Below are 14,037 nucleotides of genomic sequence, written 5' to 3' on the forward strand. Positions count from 1 at the left end.
GCGAACGCAAACACGCAGGAGAGATCCCGTTTGTTACGTTCCACCGCATTTTGTGATCCTCAACTCTTGGCCTTAAATTGAACTTCTACATCTCAAATTCTCCTTCAACGCCGGTTCCCGTTTTCAGTATTACACCCCGGTTACGACCGGTGAGTGCAAACGTTGCTACGGCGGATCGAGAGGCTGCCCTTTTCCCCATTTCTTGTCATTCGCTTTCCCCCAAGGATACTTCATACACTCTTTCTTGGTCGCTTCCTGCTTGCTCCCTTATCTTGCTCTCAAGTTGCTAGCTTCGCCACTTAATTGGAATCCTGCTCATTCTTTCAGTCGACTTTATCTGGAATCTTCAGAGCTTCATCTTCCCCATCGATGCAGATGCTCGATCCGAACTTAGTCACTATGGCGGCAAGCTCACCCGCGGAAACCGCCTTGGTAATCCTGTACTACTTGTACCCAGCTCTCGTTTTCATCTACTTTTTCTTTGCTTCACTCGTTTCAGCCTGTACAGTACACTCTTCTGGCAAAGATGAGAGAAAGAAGGGATGTCCCAGCCGACGGTTGACACTCGCCTTCTACCTCCTGTGCATCCTGACATACAGTTCCCAGTTGTTGCTGCTTGCGGCCCGGGCAGTCCTCTCACAGAGCTGGCCAACGGAGGATCACGTCATCATTGGACATCTGGCTTGCGTTCTGGCGTTCGGGATCCAACTGAGTCGTTGCCTCGATACTGACGAGGGCCCCTTCTATCCTTTCATCGGGTCTTGGTTGCTTGGCCTGTCTTTTGATATTGTAATCACCGTACTGTCTGCTATCTTGGGACTTTTCTCCCCCTTTGATGTCTTCGGTATCCTCACAAGCGTTAGCATCAGCATTCGTTGCCTGTCTTTCATATCACTCACTATTTTGTTCACTGTTGGCTTTTCTGCAAAATTGACATCCGATGAAGAGCAGGAACCATTGTTGCCCAAAATCACAACTACATCACCTGATAGTCCGACCAGCCAGGAATCTGGGTATGGGTCGACACTCCAGGCCGAGGAAGAAGAAGAAGAGGCCCCGGAGTATAGCTGGGAACGCAGAGAGAGAGAAGCTAAGGAGGCTATGAAGAAGAGGCTCGAGGAAGGTGGAAACTGGTTTGAGTACGCCAAAGGCTTCAAGGTAAGAAAAAAATGCATGCACATATTCGCCAATTGAACCTCCCCACTGATACCACTGCTTGTGACTATGACTATGTAAGGGGCACTGCGCTGACTCATCACAAGATTCTTTTTCCATACGTTTGGCCCGTCGGTAATGTTGGCCTGCAACTTCGTGCTGCGGCCGTGTGCCTATGCCTGTTCGCATCCAATGCTCTTCACCTACTCATCCCTCGCCAGACAGGCATTATCATGGACAGCCTGAATGGTTCTGGCAACAGCAATCCGTGGATCTCGGTTCTTGTATTTGCTGCCCTCCGCTTAGCTGCTTCTGAGTCGGGTATCGAGCTAGTTCGTCAATGGCTCTGGGTTCCTGTTAAGTACTATTCCCACGACGCATTGACACGAGCAGCCTACTCGCACATGATGCATCTTTCAGCAGATTTCCACGACTCAAAAAGCTCATCAGATATGATGATGGCGATCTATGGAGGCAGTGCGGTTTCCAATGTCATTGAGAACGTCTTGCTCTATGCCGTGCCCATGCTCATTGATATGGGGGTGGCTATTGTCTACCTTTCCATCACCTTCGGGCCCTACGAAGGACTTATTACCGTGGCTACCGGTGTATTTTTCCTTCTTATTGCTAGCAGACTTGTTGCTAACTCCAAAGCTGCAAGTCGAAACCGTGTCAATGCACTATATGAAGAACACTACGTGCGCCAGTCTGGCTTCCTTGGGTGGCAGACAGTCAGTGCCTTCAATCAGATCGGTTACGAAGACAATCGACACGCCAATGCAGTCACAAATCGTTGGCTTAGAGAGCAGCAGTATGTGCTTGGGTGGTATATCTCAATCGGATTTCAAACCCTGGTCCTGACATCTGGTCTTCTCGCAAGCGCATTTCTGGCAGTTTACCGTATCAGAGAAGGCCACGCAACACCTGGACAATTTGCAATGCTTTTGATGTATTGGGCGCAATTGACATCGCCGCTTCAGTTCTTTGCGAAGTTAGGAAAGAACGTAAGTGATGATTTCATCGATGCCGAGCGCCTGCTGGACATCATGAGAACTCAGCCATCGGTTGAAAATCAGAAGGGAGCTAGACCATTGAAGTTCGTAGCTGGGGAGGTCGAGTTTGAGCGGGTTTCTTTTAGTTACGACAAGAAGAAGGGCATCATCAAGGATGTCAGCTTCCATGTTCCTGCTGGCCAGACAGTCGCTTTCGTGGGCGCCACTGGAGCTGGAAAATCTACCCTCATCAAGCTCCTTGATCGATTTTACGATGTGGGCGATGGTCGTATTTGCATTGATGGCCAAGACATACGAGATGTTGATCTGTTCAGGTAAGACCTTTTCACAACTAATGGTCACTTAAACACTTTCACACTTGGCACTAACACAACTAACTAGTCTTCGCGATCGAATTGGAGTCGTTCCTCAGAATCCAATTCTGTTTGACGACACGATTATGAACAATGTACGATATGGAAGGATAACCGCGACCGACGAGGAAGTGTTTGAAGCATGTCAAGCCGCTTGCATCCATGATAAGATCAAAGGCTTCACTCATGGTATGGTCACAGCTCTGATATACCTATCAAACAACCGCTAACCTCAACAGGATACAAGACACGGGTTGGAGAGCGCGGCGTGTAAGTGAACCTTGGACATTACTGTAGAAGTTTACGCTGACTTAAGTAGAAAACTGTCTGGCGGTGAGCTTCAGCGCATTGCAATTGCTCGAGCAATGTTGAAGAAGCCGGACATTGTTCTTCTTGATGAAGCCACCAGTGCGGTCGACACGGATACAGAGCAACAGATTCAGATATCTTTCAAGAGGCTGTGTCAGGGCCGAACCACGTTCATCGTCGCGTAAGTTTATCCCATGTCCGCGTCTTTCAGATTATGCTAATACACAAAGCCACCGTCTTTCAACGATTATGAACGCAGACCGGATTATTGTAGTCGAAAATGGCGAGATACTTGAGCAGGGGAACCACGACGAATTGATCGTGGCCGGTGGGAGATACGCCGATCTTTGGTCAAAGCAGGTCTTTGTGCGAACAAAGGAGGAAGACGCTGATGCGTCGGCTGGCCAAGCAGGATTTGTTAACGACCTATCCTCAGAGCAGACCAGAACCGAACTATCAAAAGTCAACAAACCGACAACAGCAACCAACGAGCAGCCGAAGTCATCTGAAGCCAGAGCCAGCGAAGAAGATGCTCCCGTCACCCAAGTTCGCAAGCAAGAGGTAGTTTCTGCCGAAGATAAATAGTCTTTGGTGATTCTAACCTTTGCTTGCAGGGAACCCGGTTGAATCCTGTTGCCGCTACATTCACCCCTCGCAGGTTGGCCAAGATGAGGAAATCCATGGAGACCGGGACCTCCGAAGCATCGAACAGCTCTACCACTCAAGACGGACTGATAAATGTAAGCTCGCAAACGAGCCGACAGTGGTCTGACGAGGTTGCCGACCAAGATGAGAAGACCTCGAAGACGACAGCCGTGACGGGCCGACCATAGGAGGGTCGACCCATTACGAGTAGCGGCGACACTACAGCACCAGCCACGGACTCCAGAGAGAAAAAGAAAGCATTCATGGCAGCCGTTGACCGTGCTCTGAAAATCAAACAAGCGAAAAAACTTGACGATGCAAAAGTATTGGAGCGTAAGCACAAAGTACCAAATTTCTGTACTCCACTGACTCTCCTAGCTTTAGTCAAAGGTGGAGATGAAGCTGAAGGGGCGACGAAGGAACGAGACGCGGCAGAGACTCAAATTTTTGAATACAAGCTGCCGTACTATTCCCGTCGTGCTCAGTCGAAGAGCGAACCATCTCAGGCATCTCAGGGCTCTGATGGAGCCGACGTTGACAATGAGCTCCTCCTCTCATCGACAGGGAAGCAGATGTCTCCAGTAAGTATTGAGTAATATATTATGGTCATTGTCACTAATATAGGAAGCATCGTCGAGTTACATTGCCTCCTATGAAGGCGAGTGCAGGATCCCAAATTCCTGTTGCCACCGAGCACAACCAAGCGGTTTCTTCAGTTTCCAGGGCGGCGAAGGTCCGAGATAGCACCATCGATCGATCTTTCGACAAACAAAGGGCTCAACAAAAAGCGGAGCTTACCATGCCAGGTCGAAGCGCGACATGTCCATCATCAAATAATAAAGATCCACAAGGCGAAGATGGGGTGACTGCAGGAACAAACACCACGGACGGCCCCAAGCACGGCAACATCGAAATCTCGGAACCCAGACAAAACGTCATCAGCTCTACCCCACGTCGTGGTGGCCGCGGTGGTCGACGAGGACGATCCCCTTGGTACCGTGGCCGACGTGGCAGAGGAGGTTATCGAGGAAGCCCACAGGGCAGACAAGCGGCATGAAGCGTGCTGCCACATACGTAATGCCGCGCTATAGAAATAATTCATGACACGATACATCCATGGCAGAGATATGAATGAGAACAATGAGCCAGAAGAGGAGGCTCTAGCATGTATCAACATTACGAGTCTATGACTACCCACCAAGTAACAACAATGCTTTTAGAGAGTGGTTATCAGTTAGTTAAGTGTTACCTCCAAATAGACATAGATAAGGCGTTTATGCCATCAATTACATATCTCAGACTTACTCTGCGTTAGCCAGACAAAGTGGTGACGAGTATTCAATGACTGTATATGCATAGGTTAATGTGGATGAATGGCGGTCTCATTCCTCAGGCTCAAGCCATAGTTCCTTTGGTAGGTGGCCGAGAAATCGTATCAACTCAGCTACCACATTTTGAACTCTTCCAAATATATACCTGGCGTCGCCCCGTAAACTCATCCCATCACATATCTTCTGAACTGCGTGATGAAATCAGTATTGGTGGTCTTGAGTAAACAATACCACTCACAAGGTTCCAGATCCTCGAGCAGGTGCCCAAGCTGTGACAGAATTGTCGATCTGGTATAATCCTGGTTGCGAAACTTGTAGTCCAAGGATATGGTAAATATTGGATGACGATTAGCTCCATAACTAATACCCCATCTATGAAGGTCCTGACGTGCTTTTGAGATATCTTCTCGCGACGGCAAGGACTGCTTGACTTTGGCGGGTTGATGTCTCAAGCCACTTTCAACTGAATCAAAACGGGTGATACATTCGGAGAAGAGGGTATAGATATCGGGGGAATTCGTGTCCAGGGTCATTGCCACGGTAATTAATGATGCGCTGTGAGATTGATCAAGTCGTGCAAAAGAAGGAGAATATACTTTACCCCCTGAGATTTGGTCCTTTTTAAAGGCACCAAGTGAACGTGAAGCGACATTGCTGGTTTCGATGTTGTTCTTGATCAGTGTATAGTAAAGCAGGGCGAGAAAAGCTTTATCATGGTGTTACCATTTGTGTGACCCCGTCACTGAGGTTTGTGGTGATTATGGAGACTCGGTATAAGTTAATGGCCTACGGTCGTTGCCCTCATTAAAGCGAGGAGCCGACAGAAAGCCAATGAATTGGGTAATAACTATTTGGGACCGAATACAGTTGGCCTGGCTGAGTGGTGTTTCACTCTTACTTTCATCTCAAGACAGGGCATTGTTACCAAGAGGATAAAGAAGAGCAGCCACAGTTGAAGAGGGGCAAAGTTTGGGGAATACTGTTCCTGGTATTGATAGGTACTCGGTCGGTATTATGAGAATTCCGAGGCTCTTTAGGTTGTCAGAATACATCGGTGTCTTGATTAAGCTGCTGTGCTGATGACGGTGTGTATCACAAAGTCACCTCAGAATCGCAATTAGCTAGCTTACCGAGGGGAAGCAAGACATGGGGGCATTTCTAGAAGAGACTTGAAGTTGGCTGACTATGACTCAGATATGAACAGCTTATATGAACAAAACAGTTGATAGTATGATGATGATGATGATGATGATGATGATGATGATGAGTGTTCGTGTGGGTATGGGGGCTTGTAGACTCATCATAGAAACGTTGGAGAGCAACTCACACCGAAGCCGCACCGCAACGCAACGCAATGAACGAATGAATTGCCCTATCCTACCTATCAGCAGCAACCTCATGCAAAAGTTGCCAGATGGTTTCCCCCAGAAGACAAGACTCGGCGACTCAACAGGGTTCCGGTCCCGCAGCGCCACTGACCATGTTCTCACCGACAATGAGAGCAACGATTCGCTTAAGCCATAAATCGCATGTCATATGAGATCTTATCAAGTGGCTCCCCTCCCGTTCCCTCCATCGGTAGCCAGTTCCGATCCGGTCGAGGAGGTCCGTAGGGCGTGGTTTCGACGCTAGAAGCTGCCATGAGCGGAGTCTAGAATGCAGTCTATTTCCCTAATTCGTTGGCTAGGGTAGTCGTGTTTATTTGGTGTAAGTGAGTGGAGGAAGAGAAGAGAGTGAGAAAGAGGAGGAGAAAAAAAAAAAAGATTTAACGTTGCGGGACCACTTCCGTATAATTCTTATATTTGACCGACACCTTTTCACTTCTGTTGATAAGGCAAAACCCATCAAAATCTATTCAAGATGAAAGTCATGGCTGGTCCAACGCAGCAAGAACCAAATGTTGAACCGAATAGTTTTCAGGAAAACAGCAACTGGGCGTCATTCGGGCTCGATCCCATCACAGCGACAGTGTCAAACATCAACCCGGACGCTGAAGCACAACCTGACGCAGACTCGAGACAAGATGTCGAAAAGACGGTCAGTGCATGGATCTGCGTTCTTGGGTCCTTTCTGGCTCTGATACCCACATTCGGTAAGTCTACCATAGCGATAGTTGACCATCAACTGACTATAGACCAGGCTTCATGAACTCGCTAGGTACAGTCCAAACATATCTAAGCATGAACCAACTCCACGACTACAGTGAAGGCGAAGTTGGATGGATCAGCGGCCTATTTCTCTTCCTCTCACTCATTCTCAACGTCCAAGTCGGCCCAATGGTCGATGTCCACGGACCCAACATCATCGGTCCCGTTGGAGCAGTTCTCTACGTGGCCATGTTTCTGCTCATGGCCGAATGTCGCAACTACTGGCACTTCATGCTCTGCCTAGGAGTATTCGGGAGTATCGGTGCCGCCATGGCAATGGTTGTAGCCATCGCAATAGTAGGAAAACTGTTTGTCCGTAAGCGAGGTCTCGCGATGGGCATTACACTCGCAGGATCGTCCATCGGCGCTGTCATATTCCCAATCATTCTGCGGTCGACGTATCCCAATCTCGGCTGGCAATGGTCAATGCGAATCATGGCGTTTATATCAGCAGGTCTTCTCGTCCCTGCCATCCTCTGCTTCACCACCTTTAACAAGATCTACAAGTCGTCAACAAATGGCCAACCCAGTCCCAAGAGCTCGACACTCAACTTCACTGCCTTTCAGTCACCCGCATTCTGCTTTGTTACCGCAGGCATCTTTATGTTTGAGTTCGTCATCTTCAGTATCTCGGGTCTTCTACCGTCCATTTCCACTCGGGTCGGCTTCACTGCCGAGAATGGATATACTCTTCTTTCTATTGTCGGGGCGGCGAGCACATTCGGCCGAGTTATTCCCGGAATCATTGGCGATAAACTTGGGCATTTCAATGTCCTGCTTGCTACTTTGGTGTTCACCATCATCTTTATGGGGGCTCTGCTCGTTCCTTTTGGTACCAAGTCAGCTACTGTTCTGTACGCCTGGTCTGCTATCTGGGGATTTGGGTCTGGGTCTTTTCTTTCCATTACCCCAGGTAATTATCTATCTTGTGTTATAGCTGATAGCAGTACGCTAATCAATCACAGTCTGCATGGGTAAAACATGTGAAGCTAAGGACTATGGTCGATATTATGGCAAGTCTATCTCTTATCGTCTATCAACGTCAACGCTAGCTAACTATTTCTCCAGGCATGATGAACTTTGTCACTGCCTTCGCACTGCTCATAGCTCTCCCTACAAGTGGTGCCATGCTCGAGAACATGGGCCCTCAAGCCCTGGCTGGTCTCTTCACTGGCATGACTGCTGTTGGAGGAGCTTGCTATTTTGCAGCCCGAGCTCTTCTGATTGGGAAGTGGCTGTCTCCCAGGACTATCATTTAATTCTGAAATAGTTCCTGGATACGTCTCATTATTTACAAATCTGAATTTGACTAAATTGGGTGTCGTTGGTCTCTTTTATGGTTACCGGAGTTTGGGTTACGACATATGGAGGAGATTGGAAAATATACCTAGTATGGATGGCGCTGGTTAAAATAGAAGGAAAATGGGTATCAGGGGAGTTTCAACGTTTTACTGAGCTATAACTATCTCTAATAATAATATGATCTATGATCACTGAACAACGCCAAAGCCTCTCAGCGCATAAAGACGAGCAATACATCATGCCCTCACACTCCCTTGTCGTCTCTCCTCATGGCAAACCCTTTCTCAATCAACCTCACCATCAATGCATTCGTCAGTGGTATCTCCCTCTCCCCCATCTTCTGCCCCTTGACCTCCTCCTCCGTCGCCCAAACATAATCCTGATGCTCCTTCGGATCAAGCTTGACCTCAGCCGTATCCTCAACATCAACCTCAAAGCTAAACTTGCAAAAGAACCTCTTCCCCGTTCTGTTGGTAAAAACGGCCCCAGGTTTTCCATTTGGCCCATCAGGAATAACACGTCGAATGTGTCGCAGTTTCAGACCTGCCTCCTCCCAAAGCTCACGCGCACAGCCGTACAGAACAGTTTCGTCTTCGTCGTCACAGGCACCGCCTGGGATCTCCCATTTGTTAGGCATACTGTCGTCTGGCGCTCTTTGGAGAAGGAGAATGCGGTTGGAGGTGTCAAAGACGAGGGCGCCTGTTGCAAGCGAGTCCCAAGTTTTGTCGTGGGTTTTCAGCCACTCGCGGTGATTGACGTTCCATTCTGCGACGGAACCATCGAAAGTGAAGTTGAAGTCTAGAGGAGAAAGATTCGTCTCTTGTTTGTCCGTCATTTTGTGTTGCTATGTGTGAATATGAATATGAGTATGAATATAAAGATGGAATCGAAGTTGAAGAGACGAGAATAAGATGATGTTGCGACTGAGTGAGAAATGCCCCGGTATTGGATCTGCTTGTTGACGCTAATGCCTCACCTCGCCTACTGAGTCTCATCAACAAGCAATCGCCATAATGTCTCATGTCTGCCTAATATCCATACCTACTACCTTAGGCAGGCAACAATGAAAGTCAAGAGCCTCGTTTCAATTTTCCAGTTCGCGTGAGAATATCCTATACGAGTGATTAGATGGTAATTTGTCTTAAATGGCCAGGCTAGCCTGTCTCATCATATCACATTACATCACTTACAGAGTCTTCACTCAAGTCCAAACACAGTAAATCCAATCGTACACACTTTCTTATTTTACATAAATAGCTCAAGGCTATAGAGCCAACTGGCTAAGGTACATGAGTGGCAGCCGTCCATAAGTACATGTACGCGTCCTGCGATCAAAACCGTTGAGGCTTCCACTTTTTCCATCATGTACTTTTTATCGCTATTGCCTCCCTCCCCAGAGCTTCCAGAATATTCCGTGAACATCGCTGTCGAGTGGCATTCTCCTTGTTGAAGTTTGAATGCTGTTATGACACGTGTGTGTGTGTGCCGACAACGATCGTTGCGTATCCTTTCAAACACTAGTCGTTCTGGCGATTTCATATCCATCTTCCATCACGGCACTGCCATGTGCGATTCGTGCCTAAATCCTACCAAACCTTCACGATAATAAAGCAAGCAAAGCTTATAATACGCAAGCTTCCAATACCAATTGTGACGATATTGGAGCTGCTGACAAGGCAGCCACTAAACGCCCCTGACGCTAACTAAAACTAACAAATCATACGAACAACAAAGCCCGGAAACAAAGTTTTGCAAGGATAAACAAAGCATAGACTTTTGTGTATGATGCTCACATGAAAGATCTCATGGGGCCTAAAGCCATTGCTCGAGTTTGCTGTAAATCATAAACAAGTATCGCTTCATGTCCTTCCATGCATCCCAACGTGATTCGCGAATGCTGATACTCGGTTCCAACGAAACAAAATTGTCAAGATGCTCTTTTCCTACATCTTTTCTTACACGTGTGCGTTTTGCTGGGGCATGATGGACCTCTCAGCCCGTGTTCGCATGAAGTTTGCATGAGATTCCAGGCATCGAGCTTTGAGTCGTGTGACTGGCCACACTGCAGCCTTATCAAGCATCAACGCAGTGATTCGGAGTAGCTTGGCAGCGTAGCCGTTGTGTCCGCCCAAGTCCAGATTGGCTTCCTGGCCGTTCATGCCATTGACAAGCTCCATGTTCATTTTCATCTCTGCTGATGATAGCACTTCTTGGACTTTGCCCAGAAGCTTCACATCTTCTTCCTCCAGAAGCATGATGGCGGGGACTTCGGATAGATTGACTTGATCCTGTCCAAGGATCCCCAAGTAGCAGCCAACACGATCCTGCAACGTCGCAATCCACTCTGCAAGGACCTGGGCACAGTCGAATGCACACATGGCAGACTGAAGAGGAAGTTCCCTGCTTGTGAAGTCGGCAAAGGTCACACCGAGCTTATCCGACATGGCCAGGGAGTCGGCGGCGTAGAAAGCCGCCTTCCGAAGATGCTTTTCCCTGCGAGATGTAGTGTGACTCGACATACTAGAGGATGCTGGCCGTAGAGGAAGCTTAATATTGGACAAATCCATCGATGACGTCTGTGTCGCAGGCGTTTCCACGAAGCCTGAGCCACTGATTGAGTTATCCGAAGGTTCGGCACTTCCAGACTCAGAATTGGAGATCGGTGATTGCTCAGCATGCTGAACGATCTCATTTCCGCGAGAAAGCTCCTCAGCCATCCCGTCCCAGTCTCTTTGCCAAAACCTCTCTTTTGAGCGTGAAAGGTTGACGAAAAGCCGAATATACGCCAAATCGAGCAGAGGGATCGCGTCAGCTGACAGAGGGCCTTGACCAAAAGGGTTGGGACGTTCTACACTATGATGAGGGTTGCTTGCCCAGGCTGCTTGCCACGCCTTAAGGGCAGGCTCGATGTGCCGATGCATTTTCTCTGTCTCTTCATTTGTCCAGATTTTGTTGTGGTGTCTTTGTCGTGTTTCCCAAATATAGTTGTGCAGTGCGTTGATAAGTATCAGAGATCCGAATGTGCTGGGTCGAAGAGGCACACTCATCGGGTCGCTTCCATCGTTGTCAAACTGTCCACCAAAAGAGAATTGATGCTGTTTCTCATTGACATGAAGGAGGTCCCCCAACGCATCGTGAAATGTCATGCGGTTGTGGTCTGCAGCCTCGGCTCCACCGCGTGAGTGAAAGACTGCGCTCGTCTCAGCTGAGAAGAACTCTTCATCGCAAGGGAGGTCCAGGTAGATTTCCGAATTTGTCAACGCTGGTGTGTGGTTGTAGGCCGAAACCAAGAGGCTGGAAAGTATAAACACGGCGTATAGAGTTCGCTTCCGCTCTTCTCCAGACTTCCACCGCAGCCACTCTGCTTGATCGGGCTCCAAATTCGTGTTCCAGTTTCGGTCATCACTCATCTGAACATCCTGGCCGTCAGAGGCGTTGGGGCGATTGGGCCGCAAGAGGTCAGCTGCTTGTGCGAGGCTGACCAAGGCGGCGCAATGCGTCGAAGCAATGTCACTGACAGTCTTGTCGCCACAGTTATGGCCATATACAACATTTAGGAGCATGGCTTGCACAAGCCACACGGGAGTGTGAGCGCCGCTGTCATTGCTATGGTCAGTTGGGGTACTTCGGCGAAGATCTGCTTTTCGGACATCGGCTTTTCGACGTTCTTCAAGGTAAAAAAAGATCATTTTCTTGGCCATTTCGAACAGCTCTCGGGATTGGGCAGTATCCATCTCGTAGAGCGCGCCGATAGCAGCCATGGACAATATCAGACAACCACTACCACCTACACCTGGACGACTATTGGCAGAGATGGGCATATCGAAGGACAAAGTAGGAAGATGAAGAAAAGGCAAATGGGGGTGGAAGTATGCTAGATAGGCACCGACATATCGCTGAAGGTCCTGAGTACTGGGCAGATTAGCTGCTTGGGACGAGGCGGCATTGCCGGCAGACTGGGAAAGTGGCGACTGGGGCGATCCTTGAGAAGTAAAAGAATGTTTACGACCCCCAAAGGGTAGGCACTGGGACAGGATGTTCACGATGGCATGCCGGGTAGCATCTGTAATGGTGGTCACTGGCGAAGCGCCGTGGTTGCCCCCATTTAGAGAAGATGGCGTCTCCGGGCCGGCGTTGAAGCCAAGAGTCTGATTAATGTTTTGGGTGCCGAGTCCCGTCACAACAGAGGGACTCAATGAGCTCAGCGAGGGTGGAGGCGTAGAGAAGTAAGGGTCATTCATCTTTTGAGTAGCTGGCTGAGGTGATAACGGTGCTCCGCTAAGGAGATCCGGGAAGACTGTGCCATTCATTTCCATCGCAAAAGGGTTCGGAGGCATCTGTGGAGGAGCCATCACAGATGTCGACCACATGGTACTGGTCCCAGCCGGCGCAGGATGATTCGACCCATCCAACATAACATCGCTAATCCCACTCTGACTCGTCGTGCTGATTGCGGACGGACTCGATCCATCATCAATCACATTTTCGTTCCCAAATGACATCTGTTGCTCAAAACCAGTCAACCAGTCAACGGGGTCGTCGAACTGGGGGTTCGCAGACATGTCGTTCATCGAGTGCCCAAAGGGCGAGTTTTCCATGTTCATCACCTGCGGTGAGTCGCTATAATGGAGATTGTTTGGGTTTACTGTCGTGGCTGTCCCACCAAAGAGCATGGTGTCGAAATCGAACTCGTTGAAGGACATCGGGGCCGTCCTGAGAGGGTTAACATAGTCGAGGTTACTAAAGGCTCCTGTCTCCAGCTTAGGGATGCCAGGATGCATAGCTCGTTGACCCATAGCAGCGGACATGCCACCATAGAGAGGATCCATGGCGTGGACTGGAAAGCCAGCGAGGCTGGGGTGTCTACTATGACCATGAACAACGGCCGCACGAGCCACGGAAGAATTGGTAGAGGCATTGGCCATATTGAGAGAAATTGCGTCGATATGCCCAAGGGTGTTGGCTCGGGGCCGCATGGTGTTTGAGGCATTTGAAGCCGGAGCGGCAGCGGCAGCTGCGTTGGCTCCGGCGACGCTGTTCTTTCGGGCACGACTCTGACCAGGAGCGACACCGGTTGTAGACTCACGACGATTACGAGGACGGGACGACGGGGTCGAAGTCTGGTGCAGCTTTTGCTGGTGACGCAGCAGAAGGTCACGGCGGGCAAAGCATCTTGCGCATTCGGGACACTGAAAGGGTTTCTCCTTAGTGTGGGAGCGTTCGTGTCGCTTGAGATGTTCCAATCGGGCGAACGAACGCTGGCAAGTGGTGCAGACGTGAGGACGTGGCTTGTCCGTCTTTGCGGGAGGGAAATTATTAGCAGGCGCTTTTGTGTTGACTGTGATAGTAGATGCTACGAGTGTTAGCATGTATAAATCGAAGTCTTGTATCCAAGGTCCTGTTGCGGCAACGGTGCGGGTCGAGTCGAGCTCAGAAACACGAGGGGCAATGCCGGCGAAGGCGGGATAGCTCACCAGTATCGTCAGTGGTGGAGGGCGCGGCGGTGCCTGTGGCAGCGGTGGTTGTCGGTGCGGGAGCGGTCATGGCGAGATTGGGACGCGAGACTCTAATGCCAGAGTCGTTTATCACCATGGCAGGTCGGATCGGTCAGATTCGCATTCGCGAGGGTCGAAAGACGAAGGTTTTGGACCTGTCGTACTCGCAGAAGCAGAAAGTGTTTCGTCGCGGGGCACAAGGTTGGGCGAGAATTGAGTGCGATAGGATGGATGGCGGGGAGGTTTCGGTGGGCGGCGGGCGCGGTTCGTCACTCCTTGGTGGGGGG

At 49.5% G+C, this 14,037-nt stretch overlaps 4 protein-coding genes across 4 annotated transcripts; 2 read left to right on the top strand and 2 right to left on the bottom strand.

Annotated features, from left to right (window-relative positions):
- Positions 1 to 399: 399 nt before the first annotated feature.
- FTJAE_13979 (vacuolar membrane HMT1) lies at positions 400 to 4,532 on the top strand (the record flags this gene model as incomplete). The annotated part of the gene is made up of 10 exons (XM_037347172.1): positions 400 to 1,158; positions 1,263 to 2,482; positions 2,550 to 2,710; positions 2,761 to 2,791; positions 2,841 to 3,011; positions 3,061 to 3,391; positions 3,445 to 3,570; positions 3,664 to 3,808; positions 3,854 to 4,056; positions 4,104 to 4,532. The coding sequence occupies 10 exons, from the start codon at positions 400 to 402 to the stop codon at positions 4,530 to 4,532; spliced, it is 3,576 nt and encodes a 1,191-aa protein (XP_037199000.1).
- Positions 4,533 to 6,666: 2,134 nt separating this feature from the next.
- Positions 6,667 to 8,212, top strand: FTJAE_13980 (monocarboxylate transporter 2; the record flags this gene model as incomplete). Its single annotated transcript, XM_037347174.1, has 4 exons — positions 6,667 to 6,898; positions 6,946 to 7,866; positions 7,919 to 7,927; positions 8,022 to 8,212. The coding sequence occupies 4 exons, from the start codon at positions 6,667 to 6,669 to the stop codon at positions 8,210 to 8,212; spliced, it is 1,353 nt and encodes a 450-aa protein (XP_037199001.1).
- A 287-nt stretch (positions 8,213 to 8,499) lies between these two features.
- FTJAE_13981 (uncharacterized protein) lies at positions 8,500 to 9,090 on the bottom strand (the record flags this gene model as incomplete). The annotated part of the gene is made up of 1 exon (XM_037347175.1): positions 8,500 to 9,090. The coding sequence occupies one exon, from the start codon at positions 9,088 to 9,090 to the stop codon at positions 8,500 to 8,502; it is 591 nt and encodes a 196-aa protein (XP_037199002.1).
- Positions 9,091 to 10,210: 1,120 nt separating this feature from the next.
- On the bottom strand, positions 10,211 to 13,799 carry FTJAE_13982 (zinc finger ADR1; the record flags this gene model as incomplete). The annotated part of the gene is made up of 2 exons (XM_037347176.1): positions 10,211 to 13,608; positions 13,730 to 13,799. The coding sequence occupies 2 exons, from the start codon at positions 13,797 to 13,799 to the stop codon at positions 10,211 to 10,213; spliced, it is 3,468 nt and encodes a 1,155-aa protein (XP_037199003.1).
- Between the last annotated feature and the right edge of the window lie 238 nt (positions 13,800 to 14,037).

The sequence above is a fragment of the Fusarium tjaetaba genome, assembly GCF_013396195.1.
Source record: "Fusarium tjaetaba strain NRRL 66243 chromosome Unknown NRRL66243_c0000510, whole genome shotgun sequence".
NCBI classification, from domain to species: Eukaryota; Fungi; Ascomycota; class Sordariomycetes; order Hypocreales; family Nectriaceae; genus Fusarium; species Fusarium tjaetaba.